At 40.9% G+C, this 13,531-nt stretch overlaps 1 protein-coding gene across 4 annotated transcripts in view; it reads right to left on the minus strand.

Annotated features, from left to right (window-relative positions):
* Window positions 1-219: 219 nt before the first annotated feature.
* Window positions 220-13,531, minus strand: part of NCBP1 (nuclear cap binding protein subunit 1) — a 32,953-nt gene continuing 19,641 nt past the window's right edge. For 3 of the 4 annotated variants that reach the window (XM_087742717.1, XM_087742716.1, XM_087742718.1), the window contains 8 exons: window positions 12,946-13,068; window positions 11,600-11,702; window positions 10,158-10,251; window positions 7,468-7,571; window positions 6,711-6,825; window positions 4,096-4,239; window positions 3,574-3,687; window positions 220-2,677 (listed from right to left, as the gene is read on the minus strand). In XM_087742717.1, the coding sequence (XP_087598843.1) occupies window positions 2,564-2,677; window positions 3,574-3,687; window positions 4,096-4,239; window positions 6,711-6,825; window positions 7,468-7,571; window positions 10,158-10,251; window positions 11,600-11,702; window positions 12,946-13,068 (911 nt within the window). In that variant the 3' untranslated portion in view covers window positions 220-2,563. Of the gene's footprint in view, window positions 2,678-2,732; window positions 2,982-3,573; window positions 3,688-4,095; window positions 4,240-6,710; window positions 6,826-7,467; window positions 7,572-10,157; window positions 10,252-11,599; window positions 11,703-12,945; window positions 13,069-13,531 lie in introns of those variants that run through there. The other variant, XM_087742719.1, reaches the window with a different exon arrangement.

A 13,531-nucleotide genomic window follows, 5' to 3' on the forward strand; every position in this document is an offset into this window, starting at 1 on the left:
ACGCACGCTCGCCTCATTTGGCTGCACGGGTGGGGGAAGCGCCTTAGATCAGCCCATAGCGCAAGGAGGTGCAGGCGTGCGAGTTAGTCAGGCTACCAGCCACAGGGCGGGGGAAACGAAACTGCTCCAAACCCGACTGCGCTCAACGCCAGCGCAACCCCGCCATGACTGCTTTGCTTCAACGGCCCCCAAAAGAGGTAGGACAAACACTCCCAGGAGTAACCTGCTTCACCTTCATTTATTTTTGTCTTTAGTTGTGCATTTTTTCCAACGACATCACATTTCTACAGCATCTTTACGCTATCCGCCACCTCATGCTTCAGCAGTTCCAAGTTTCTCCGGTGAGCTGCTGGTATCACTATGCAAGCATCTCATTCTCTTCCCTACAGACCCAACCGGTTTCCCAGTCACATCAGGTGTACGCCGCCTACAAAGAGGGGAAGGTTTCCAACAGACGAGAAACATAATCAAAGCCCATGCTCACCATGGCAGTCAAATCAACTTTGAAAGTCATTGCTATTTGGTTTTAAATCATAGGATTATGCTCAGGCATTTGCAACTGGATCCCCAGCACCCGTATTTGTCAAGGCTCAGAGGAAGTTACAGGTTTGCAAGTTGTAACTACATTATCAGTTTTACAGAAGTCACATTTATAGTCAGATCCCCATCATTAGTTAATATCAGAACTCTGATATTGATCCGAGCCAGTGAAAAAACTATTAAACCCCAATTAAAACCTCTACAGTATTAAATGTTTCTTTAAAAAAAAACCCTAAAACAACAACTATTTGATTACTCAAGAACATTAACAGAGAGAGATTTGAAGCAGAAGTCTGTGCATAACTGACAAAACCCTTGCGTAAAGCAAATTTACAACAATTAACAGTATATACCCTGAAAGAATGGAGGGATCAGTCAAACCAGAAAGGGTAAGCAGAGAAAGCAGAAGTAACTGATCTAAGTCTATGAGGATATATCGGATTGCTACAGGCCACACACAAACTTATGTCAACACTCAAAGTAGAAAGTTCCATTTTTCACCCTCCTCTCTGGATCAGGAGGTCAATTGGTCAACGTACGGATGAAATGCATTACTAAGTATAATACTTGAAAAAATAATTTGCACAGGAACAAAATTACTCAAAGCTCATCACTTTCTAAGCTTAAACTGAATAGCATTGGGTATGAAATTCTTTTAAACATTCATCTGCAAAATGAAGAGACCATAAACAGCTTGGAAATACACTGCGCACTGACGGACCCGAGCACCTAAGGCAGTGTCTTTGCCATTCATCACTGCTTACCGTAATACAGACCACTCTGGTTTGGCGTTTATGTACGTAACGTTATTTGCATAACTCAAAACTAAGGCTACTCTATTTTCAGGTTGTGTTTTCCCAGTCTAAGTCTCCTGTGAGATATCACTTAATTGAGCATTAAAATGCTTTCTGAAGACATGGGAGCCGCGTGCTGCTGTCACACTTTAAAGCAAGGGAAGGGTAGCAGATGTAGCCGCCGCAAAGCAGTTGTTACTAAGCCAGGCAAGGTGAGGGCACTTGGTTCATCCGCCGTCACTACCAGAAGAGATTCCTGGCACCACTGCAGGCCTGCAGGTCCAGCCCAGCGCAAGCTCAGCAGCCCAACTAGTTACAGGCTGAAATAAAGGAACAAGCTGAACACTCCCCTGCCCTCTCCCCTGGCATCTGGGGCTGGAGTTCCCATCGCCCAGGTAAGGCGGCTTGCAGTACAGAAGTCGACGGTTTGTTCCGCTCCGGCTCTTGCTTACTGTCTCTATTTACCAGTGAAGACTGCTGCCAGGAGCAGCCCGTGACTCTTCGACCATGCTGCAGAAAGGACTGCGTTTTTCAGAAGCTGTCCATGAAGTTCCTCTACCGATTGTTTATAGCTACGGTAATAAGACACTAGACAATACATTTAAAAAAAACATATTTCAATTGTATTACAACCATGTTCTTTCGAACGGTGAAAATCTAGCTGGCTTGGTAATAAACAAATCCATATGCTCTATACTACTTTGAAAGCTTAAATCAAGTGTTTCACATGCCCAAAGTTAAGACACTTTTCCTGTGCCGTACTAGAGAGCTTACCACACAGCTCACTGAGAAGGTGCATTCCCTTTCATACTCACAAAACACTATGAACGCATTTCTGCAATTCCTTTGATTTAAGGGCCAGGCAAAGGTAACAAATTCTACTGTTTGGGTGTTTTTTGTTTGTTTTTTGCCTGATTTTTATTTTTATATAAACAACAGGGCAGAAACAAAAATACTATCATGAAGTCAAGAGTCAAACCAAATTAAAAGACAACAAAAAGAATCCATACTTTACTTCATGTCTATCCCCTATCAGTCATTTCTTGTAAGGCTTATGATGCTTACACAGTTTGCTGTTGGTTAGAGTACTGTATTGTTTTATCTAGGAGCACATAAAAGCCAGTTTTAGTCAAAAATTTCTTTCATCCCCATGTCAAGTTTTCCCATTAAAAAAGAAAAAATTAAATTCCTTGAAGTCCTGCAGACAAGACTCTGCCCGTGAATAATCCTCAGGCCTGCAGAGCACAGAACTGCTGAAACACAGCCAGTATGTGGTGGTCCAGTTCAGCTGTAAACAGGAGGTTCTCTAGGGTCACCATGTACTGCTGGATTATCTGGTGATGCTGGCAGATAAAAAAAAAACAAAACCACAAACCTTTATGTTTTCATTTATCTTTCTATAAGAACAGGGAGAGAAGCCAAGACATGTAAGAATCACAGGTCAAATGTTTTCATCAAAAGCGTTAAGCACATCTCATTTCCACAACACAGTAGCCAGTGACAAGAAAAGCATAACGCAGAGCCACTACTGATTGCAAGAAGAAAGCATGTGCTGAAATCCCATCTTGAGAAGCACTGTGCTCCCTGTAGCTCTTCACTCCTGGACCCCGAATTGTGTGTGGGATACCATGCAACTGCAGAGGTATCCTAGGAGAATCATGATGTTTGCTTTCCTCGGAAGCCACATTGACTACCAGGGAAGGGCTCAGCCCAGGGGAGAATTATACCACCACTCCCATTCTTCAACATATCTTCTACTCACACAGGTATAATTTTCTATTACTATCACTTTCATCCAGCCACCTATGCTTGTTACTTGATTTAATACAGAGCCAAGAATTTGAAAATTATTTTTAATATATTTATGCATCTTATTAAAAGGAATTAAACAATATTGTAATCCACTTATTTAAAAGACATCTATTCTTGTTCACTCACAACTTTGCCCTTATATGAACACACAGTTAAGAGGAGCTCAGCGAAATTAATAATCGCATCTCGGTATCTTTTTGCAGTACGCTCACAGTGTTGGAATTAATCAAGGACGAGTCACTCCACCAGTCTGTGGCAGACATGTGGCCAGAACCAGAGTTATGGCCTAGCCCCACACTAGCCCTCAGAGAAGACCTGCTGCTGCCACCTACTGCTACTCCCATGGAGCGCTCAGTTCTCCAGCCACAAAGCTTGTCTATCCAGCATGTGCTTGCCCACGGCCTTCCAGCTGGGAAATTAAACTTACCTGTAGGAAGATCTGCTGCAACCTCTCTATACAGCTCTTGTACCAAGGTGTAAATACATCAATCCCACCGGTTTCACAGCGCACTAAGTGCTCAGTTAACAACATAATGAAACGCTGCAGAAGAAAAAATAACACTTATTCAGTCTCGTCAAAGGAAAGCAGGATCCTAACCTCAGGTGAAAGGATCTAGAGGACAGAAGCTTTGAACAGCAATGTGAGAATAATTATTTTGTTTGGCAAACACTGAATTTAGTAAGCAAATAAAACTCAGTTACCTTCTCCTTCAGGATACTGTATGCTAGCGGAACTCCTCTGTTCCTGAGCGCTTGAAATTGAACAGATCCTGCTCAGAAGCAGTCTTTGCAGGGGATGATCTGGATTGACTCTAACCCATAGTAAACCCATCAACCCCTTCCCATATTCTTATTCCAAGAAGATGCCTGAGATACGAGTGAGACTGAAAGCTTATAAATCCAGTAACTCTAAAACCTGAAAGTGAGGAGAGACTTTGCCCATCATTACCTGGAATATAACAAGGAAGAGATTCTTCTGCTCACTCTGGGCTGACTCTACTTTCTCCTGCAAGCGCTCTATCTGCTCTTCTAGCGGCCCATCTTCCCGATCGCTGCTTCGGTCATCGTCGTCATCATCATCATCGCTGTCTCGCTATAAGTGACAACAACACAAGACTAACTAGCAACCTGCCTACCTGTGGTTACCATTAATGCCCTCTGGTTCCATGTGTGAAAAGGTCTGCAGAGCAACTGCAGAGCAGCAACTGAAGCTGCTCTGTAGTTTGGTAAGTATTGTATTGTGAAGGATATTTACTTTGAATATAATTCAGGAAAGAAATTTGGAAGACAAATGCCAATATGGGAAAGCCCTGGAAAAAAATAAAGGTTTCAGAGAAACCAGAGCAAGCTTCAAGATTTACTAGTCTTTTATTTATTGGAAACACAATAAAAGGTAATAACCCTGCTGACTTTATCATTGCCAGATAATGAACAGCTTTTAAAAAAAAAAAAAAAAACCAAACCAAACAGTGTAGATTTTTTAAATTGTGTCCACTGCAGCAGGGCAGGTAATTCATTTAATGAACAGTTCAGAAATCTCATGGCTCCAAAAAATAAAGCACTTTTGTGCAAGAACGCAGATGAAACCGGCTGGTTAGCACAAAAGGAAGACTACAGACTATAGCCCGTGGTGTTGGACCGGGGACTCCCTATATTTATGATCAAAAGGCATGCTCTCAGACTAGAAAGGGTCAGCATGGAAACCAAACTGCTAACTAGGACCATGGCATGTTCTCATTGCCTCAAAACCAAACTAACATAACAACCAAACCCACAAAATACCCATAAGTACCAGGCTTGGGAGCTCAGGTAACAAAGTCTTACATAAGACTACAAGGGATACAGGAGGAAAGGCAGAATCTGATGCATTACTGTACATCCAAATATAGCTATTGCTTCAGTCTCATAGGATTGTTTCTGTGCAAAAATACCCATAAATTAAGGGCTCAAAACTTCAAATATTTGTAAAAGGAGCATGTGCAACTTGTGACAACTACAAGGCCATGTGTTAACTCACCTACTGCATAGCAAATATAACTCACAATCAGAAGATAGTTACAGCTCTGAATAAGCGTAAAAAATAAAAACAACTTACCAGAGCAAGTGAGAATTTAATTTTATCCTCTCTATAGGAACTTGCTTTTTCCCCCACCTACAGAGGTTTCCTGAACTCAAAATGCTAAAGGACCAATAGGATCTAAGGGAAAGCGTGTAAGTCTTGGCCTCGTTCCGTAGTAAGGCAATCCACCTCATGCTGGGGACATCAAAACTTGCCAGCTTACTTCCTCTAAAAGGAACCGTCATGCAGCACAGCAACAGCCTGCAGAACTACTCACTGTTGCATACAAATGTCTCTTCCTGGCACAATACTCATTTAAAGTACTCAGTAACAAACAGCTGCAGCAAGAGACAAGTACAGAAATGAAAGCACTGGTATATTTGTTTAGAGATGCCAGAGAAGCTCTTTGGCTCACAGTAAGATCAATGACTGCATCTAGCTCTTCAATAATCATGGGCATTTATTAACTGCTGATCAATGTAGATTGAAGATGCAAGCAACTAGGATGGCTGTTGCTGGGAGTGAAGGAAACAAGATGAAGGGGCTGGGATGAACCGACACTGGCAAACTGCGAGGTATTAGTGATCTCTCAACAGAAACTTCTGGAAAAATGACTGACTTGTGCAGATTTCTTCAAAAACCATTAGCAGCCTCTGTGCCATGTGACAAATTCTGACATTAACTTCTTCCAAAGTTTTGGAGCTAGCTAAGGGTTTTATGCAGGTAATCATACTCACGGACTACACACAAACATGGAAATTCTCTCTTGCTCTCTGCAACTCTCAACATGTTTATAAACTCAATTCATTCTATCAAGACTAAGTATTGCATTCAGCCAGGCTTCCTTGGGCCCTGTCTTTTGCAGCTGCCACAGAAGACACTCTCTCACCTGTCCCATTTGGGACAACAGAACACAACAGCAGCTGCTTGTTCATCAGTTTGTTGTATACAGTAACCCAGAGCATGCAAAGGTACTCCGAAAAATAAGCTGGAAGAAGGAAGTGACAGATGCCAGTGTCAGAATCTAGCAGCATCCATCAGAAGAACAGTAACAGCCAACTTTTCAATAGCAAATAGCTGTTTCCGTGCACTTCTGCATGGAAGCCACAAGAGTACTCTTTAACAGAACTTACTGTAAATAATTTGTAACTGTTCTTATTGTTATCTCACAAGGTAACTGGAATCCAGATTAGAAGGCAAGTGGAAGACATGCTCGTATTGGAAGAGGAATTGTGAGAGAGAGCTTGAACAGAGCAAATACATATGAATTCCCTTAAAGATTTTACTGAATTCTTAGGTTATAGCTGCCATTAGAAAGGTGGACGGAGAACATGCATCTAGTTTTTTATGTCTTAGTGCTACAGATGGCCACATGTCTGCAGACATGCTTCCTGATAAACATATTTATTCAGTCCTTCCCAAAACCAACTGTGCGTCAGTCTGACAGCATGCAGGTTTGTATAACTTAGCATAAAATCATTAAAAATTACAAACAAATTACTCACTCTTTTGTGCTGCCTGGCCAATCTTGCCTTAGTCTCCTCCAGTTCTTTGTGAATCTTCAGAACATGCTTATTCATCTTACGGATTGTGGAATGTAAGATCTCCCAGATATAAAACCTAGGAAAGACACAAAGCTCAAAACACTAGATTACACACTACTTACAGAAAAATCTGTCTGGGGGAATTTAAAAAACTTAGTATCATTTAAGACACCTACTAGAGTGAGCAAACACTCGGCATATAGGAAAGCATACCTGTAATGTAAGAAAGCTTAACAATCATTTCTTCCCTATTTTTTGCAGTATACTTCCAAACCGGCATTGTATTTCATTCATGTACTGCAAGACTACCAACATCAAACTGACTTCTCAGACCAACATTTCTCCCGTTCTCAATGAGCAATGTGTCAATGGCGGTACAAGTTACATACCTCAACCAAAGACCAGGACCACACTAAGCTAGCAGCTATATAATATGCAGCAACAGACTTTGTCTAGAAGTAGTTCCGGTGTTGTTCTGCTTTGGAAGGCCTACAGACTATTTGCAAAATGACATGCTAGCAACATTCTTGCACTGTCACACAAACATTCATACCCCAACTCAGAAACAAAAATGCTAAAGTACATATTTTGTAGAAGGAGCAAAAGCTTAATTGTACCTTTTTCTTCCACCACTCAGTTTTCATAGATGAAACACTCTACTGGCCACTTAAAATAATAATTCAGAGACAAATAACAACCCAAGACAAAATCTTGTTACCTAGTAAAATCATGTGCAAGCTCTGAAGAGAAGATCCAGTTTGCTACTGCAGCACAGTCAACAATTTGTGTCCGAATCATCTTGTCCACAAGCACAGCAATCATCTATATTTTGTGAAAGACATGATAGTCATTCAAAATAAGAAAAGGGCTTGCACACACAATCTGTGTAAAGTGTTCCAGCCTCAGATAAAACCAGAGGTGGTTTGGTGCAGCTCTACGTTAGTGATATTACTGGGTAATTTCAAATACTTTTAGGAAGCTGGGTAGTCTAGCCTAAAACTGCTCAAATTAGGGGATCTATATTACTTACATAAAGCATTCTCATTTTGTTTAACAACCTTTTCTACTTCTTGTGAAAGTAATGTATCACGCTTCGTTAACATACGTATTTCCATACAAAAGCAAAAAATACAAGCATCATAGCTGGAAGTGACGCCTTAGAGACACAAGTCCTAGTATTTGACATCGAAGTACTCAAACCAGAGCACATATACCTGTCAGATCACCAAAATGAAGGAGCTACTGTTAGCCTGCTCTCCTTTTTGCTTAGAGCTGCAACAGAAATAGTCCTGCAACAGTCTTCAAATGTGATAGTAAGCTCTTCTCCACAGGACCTATTCATTTCAGGACAGAGACAGTGCTGTGTAGTCAATGGAAGTGCTTACTTGCTACAGGCACTGCCATCATTCCGGGGGGGTTGCAAGCTAGACCAGGCAACTGCAGAGAGGAGCTACTGACTAAAGCAGTTGCAAGCTGTTCAGAAAAAAGGCTTATCTTAGTTACCCCTGTGCTTGAATGCCACAGTATCTAAGAACCACAGCCTGCACTGTATTTATCCTTACAACCACCCATTGTCAAATAAGGAAGTGCAACAAAGCTCCTTTTAAGGAAAGAAAATTAAAATAACTGAATGAATCATACAGAAGACTCAGCACTCAACTTTCAAGTCCCAGGATAGCATCCTATTCTCTATTTGTCTTTCTGTATTGCCAGGAAGAATTTCTGATTACTGAGCCTGATCTTCCAAGAAACACAGACCTAGGATTTTGGGAAAACATTTCATTGCAATGTTACCGTTTCTCTTTATGAAGTCACCACCACAACCTTACTTATAGGTCCAGTGACTACTGACTCCTATTGCTAAATCACTGTTTGCAGCATAGATCGCTCATTAGCACTATATGCCTTGCAAATACTGCTGATAGTCTGAACCAAATCAAAGGACGTTCCCATAGACATGGGAGTAGGGCGAGCGGCGTGAAAACAGACTCTTGACAAGTGTCCTACTGTCCAGGTACCATTTCTTCTGTCTGCCAGGGAGGCTGTGGACTCAGAAGGAAAAAAACAAAGAAAAAAGAAAAAAAAAGTGCTTGACCAGAAGCAAAAGACTGAACTGCAATAAATGCAAGAGGCAAAAATTTAAGTTCCATGATCAAGCAGAACAGCAGACCTTCATAACTTTTGCACTTGGTATTTTCTAAAGCAATCTTGATTTATTCATAAAAACCTAACATGACTGTTTAGTCTGGGTTTGAAACCTCCATCTCAGTTTGGTCATGCCGCAATACAAAGGAACGAAGAGGAACAGGATACGGATATTAGATTGCAGTAATGTAATTTCTCCTGATCCAGTTAAATGGCAGTAAAAAGTAGGTCAGACTGTAGTTGTCACATTTTCAAGGTCAATAATTTGGGTAGGAAGTTTAATATATTAAAAAATCCTGCTTTTTTGATGTGAGAGGTGACATCTTGCATAGGTATCTTCTAGGTGCTCAGCTTTTCCCCTAGGGAATGGACCACAGGTCCAGTAGCAGATGCAGGGATTACCCCTTCTTCTCAGTGGCATTGCTTCTGAAAGTCTGGGCTACGCAGCTGTGAGGTACGGTCCACTTTCAAGCACAATAAAGTGCAACACAGACACACCAGTAAGGAATACGTGAAATAATTAATGCAGGCAAATTCAGCTTGAGTTCCTTATCGATTTCTATTTATAGAATAATGACAGCTGAGGGAGAAAACAACTGCTGTGAAGAAACTGACAGCTTAAACAACTGAGGCATTTTTCATAGGTCTTTTGGGGTGTTATTTCCTCTGGCTCAAGAATGAACATAATCATGGCACTCTCAGACTGATCTGTTCTGAACAGCCACTGACTGCAGCCCTACTCACTCTGCCCATGCAGAACAGTGACTCCAACATGAGCATTGTGGAATAACTGCATGGCTTTCACTAGCAACTGGAAAAAAAAAAAAGCCATAAAAACCCCCAGGTTTCCACATTTCTAAGAATGTGGCCTGCTTTTGATAGGAGGTCTACATCTTATTTCAATTTACACAGATGTGTAAATTTACACACTGTTTTCCAATTTTGAACAGAAACATGATTTTAGCAAAAGTTATTCTCTCATACGCCAAACAGCAGAGTATGAATCCGAGTCAGAATGACAGCCTTTCCCCTCCCACAATGAACTTTGAGGAAGAAGTAGCCTCACTGATGGTATATATTTTATGCCCAGCCTTCATTTTAGGCACTAGTAACAACAGTAAATACAATTTGAACTTTCCTTCAAATAAGATGGCAATAGACAAATTATTTTTAAAGGATATAAAGCAAACTGTAATGTTTTTTATTAAATACAGCCTCTGTGAGTTGAAACTCACAAAGATGCTTGACACTGCAACCTCTTACCTGTGGATGATTCTTCCAAACCTCATATACAACCCTCAGAACATGGAGTTTCCCCTCATCACTTTCAGCAAGCGTTTTGAAGACTTCATGAAACCTTTTAATAGATGTAAGTAGTCAGTGGAGGGGCTGGAATCAGGTCAAAAGAGCAGCAGATACAAGGCAAGTGGTTTAGATTGTCCAAAAGAAAATTTTGTGACTATCTGCAGCAATTCTTGAACAACTATTCCCTGGAAAATATAACCATCCTGAACCGAAATAGGCTACAAAGACATCACAGCTCCTAAAAGCAACTTAAATCTTAGTGGTGAACCTAGTCCCTGAAGCTGGGCTACATTTCTTATACTCTTAAAAGCAGGAGGCACTTCTATGCTTCATGTGCTTATCTACACACAGCTGGAGCAAAATTTGCTGCCTTTTGAGCCTTAGACCTTCCTCTGATATGTGTTTCCGTAACTTTAGACACTTATCCAATCTGCCTCTTTTTGAAGGAAACGCTGCTAAAAGCCTCTACTTTAGCAGTTACACTGACTGCTACACAGCATTCACAACCCCGCTTATTGTAATATAACGATAAAGCGTAAGAGGCTCTTTTTGATCTCATGGCTGCCAGTGTTGGTGTGCAGCAGTGAAAATACCATGGCTCTAAGTATTCCTATCACCCTGCCTCTTGTCCTACTGACTGCAGGTTACCACCTACAGGTTCTTATCAACATTGCCTCTATAAAAGTTCCCAGGTGCATGTTTTTGGAAGGGCTTTATATATCTTTAAGAACAAACAGAAAAACAACTAATTAAGATGCATGTGACTACCTTTCATGTATCAAGACTACTTAAAAGCAACTCCAAAACACACAGGATTAAAAATTATTTTTAAATGAGATAACATTTTACTAAAAAAGGTGCACTAAATTCTCTAAAAGTTAAAGCACACCTTTAAGGGATGCACTCTGAAGTATTTTAGAATGGATTTTACTGTGCTTTGGTAGATAAAGGAAGTTTACAGGAGACTGCTTTGAAGTTTCATGTTTTCTTTTTCTTTCTTCATTTTTATACAGACTAACTGTTCTAGAGTCATAATCATAGTACAAGATATTGCGGTGGGAGCGACCCAGCCATTCAAGTAAGAAGAAACCCTTGTTCCTCACCAGAATCAGCAAATGAGTAATTCTAAAATGGAGTAATGTTCCAAACCCATCTTATTTGTTTGATTTACATCACATGGCTGTAATGTACAAATTTCTGTTAATTCCAGTCACATACATAACCTAGCATTTACACTACCATTCCTTCAGTAAATAGTGTCATTAGTTCTCCTAATCGTATTGCACTGTGGAGCACCTAAAGCACTGCTGAAGCTTGCAGTCCAGCTCTTTTATCATGCATTTCACTGTCAGAACTAAACAGTTCTATAAGCCCCAAAATAATGCACACATTACACTTACTTGGCCAGGGCACTGAAGGAGTGGCTGAAAGACTTTGCAGCTAGATGGAGCAGAGTCTGAACAAAGACTTCTATTTTCAGAGGGTTGAAGGTAAATCCTTCATCTGCAAGTTATTTAAAGTTGAAACTATAAGTACTTCAAGTAGAGCACGTAAGCTACTCATAAAACTGTAGAGATAACTTATGGTTTTAACTCATTTCACAAAAAAGAGTTTCATCAACAGGGTTTTGCAAGGCTGAGCAGGGAGCTAGTAAAGACTTTCTAAAATGCGCGGATCTTCAGGCTCCCATTTTGCCATGAGGAAAACGTGCAGAAAAAATTCCAGGTCAGTGAAGAAGCTATCAGAGACACAGCCACCCTGCCAACATGTAAGAGCACTGACGGACAGCAGCAGAGAAAGACAGCAAAGGAAACTGCAGAGTTACACACCACGCTGAAGGCCTGGCAGACCATAAAGAAGGGAGAGTGGATGAGGAGAAGGGAAGGTAAGGATGATTAGGGTACAGTGGCTGGCTATTTATGACATGGGAGAAGGGTCCAGCAAGCGTGCATAGCAGATATGGGTACTAGGGGCGCACGGTGCCAAGTCACCTCCTGTAGCTGCAGGTACCTGCAGCTGAAGACAGGCAGGAGGGAGAGCACTCATTAGTGTGTGATGCCTAAAGCAAATTAGGAAACATGACAGTGGATCCCAGGGCAAAAACCAGATTGTTGCTGCTCTCTGTTTGCATAATAGATCACTTGCAAATATTACAGAAATATTGAAACCATCCCCATTGTAAAGACCACTTCTTAATTCTCTGCCTCACACACCTTCTCACCCTGTAAAACACAGAGGCTTTAGAAATCAATGCTGTCCGTGGCTGCAAAGCTAAAAAGAACATGAGTGGAGTCCTATCGTGAGTTTGTATCTGTAGAAGACTACAGGCAGCACGCTGGCTATCTTATCTGTCGTGGAACTGCACCGAGGGGAGGGAAGCTCTCAGACAGGGCACAAGCACTGAATCTCAGGCATGACGATAACAGCATGAGCTGCACTCTGTTGCTGAAGGCAAAGGAAATGTTAAATTCTTTCATGCTTCCTCTGTCAATAATCACAAGAAAACACATCTCAAGCACCAGGTTACTTCTGTTAAGAAAAACAGGCCTGCCTCTGCATGCAAGATGTTTACAACAAACCCTAACAATGGTGTATCATTTCCATATACTGATAAATTGAAACCAACTATTAGAAGGAAAAGCATACAGTTCTATTAACCACCACACCCATAGCTCCAAAGGATGGCAGATCAGTCTACACACAAAAGAAACTACAGCCTGCCAAAGCCTAACAGCATATATCTTACCATCATCATCATCCTGGTTTGGATTAGGCACGTCTTTTAAAATGCTGAAGATTTCATCATTACTGGCTTTGTTTTTAATTGCGATTGTTAAACAAAGTGCCACAGTATATCCAGGAAGAGACCCTAAACAAAAGCAGAGAGGTCAAAAATATGTAGAAAGCAAGTGAGTACATTTAACATCAGTTTGCCTCTCAGAGAAACAAGTACACTTCCCAGCTACACCTAAAACCAGCTGTTTCCAACATCATTGTCCACACCACTATGCCATAAAACTGCTCAACACGTTTCCTGGTTTTCACATTAAATTCAAAACTTACAGTAGAACCTTTAGAGCTGAGGTCAGGTCATCATTCTCCTGTCTAAAGCTCTACTTCAGCTTCCACCAATTTCCTAAAAATGCAATACTTCCTTGTTTTTCCTCACTGTATCTTTGAAGATGACACTTTTATGCTTAGGATTGTCTTTATACTGAGTAAAAAAAGGAATAACAAGGTATCTCTCTACCTCAGTCTTCACATTATCTGCTGCCTCTGTGTGCTTCATTAAACAAAGTTTACTGGCAAAATCTTCTACTGTTTCATGAAGT

This window comes from Nipponia nippon, unplaced genomic scaffold, assembly GCF_047370975.1.
Source record: "Nipponia nippon isolate SJK-2023a ecotype South Korea unplaced genomic scaffold, ASM4737097v1 scaffold_8, whole genome shotgun sequence".
NCBI lineage: Eukaryota > Metazoa > Chordata > Aves > Pelecaniformes > Threskiornithidae > Nipponia > Nipponia nippon.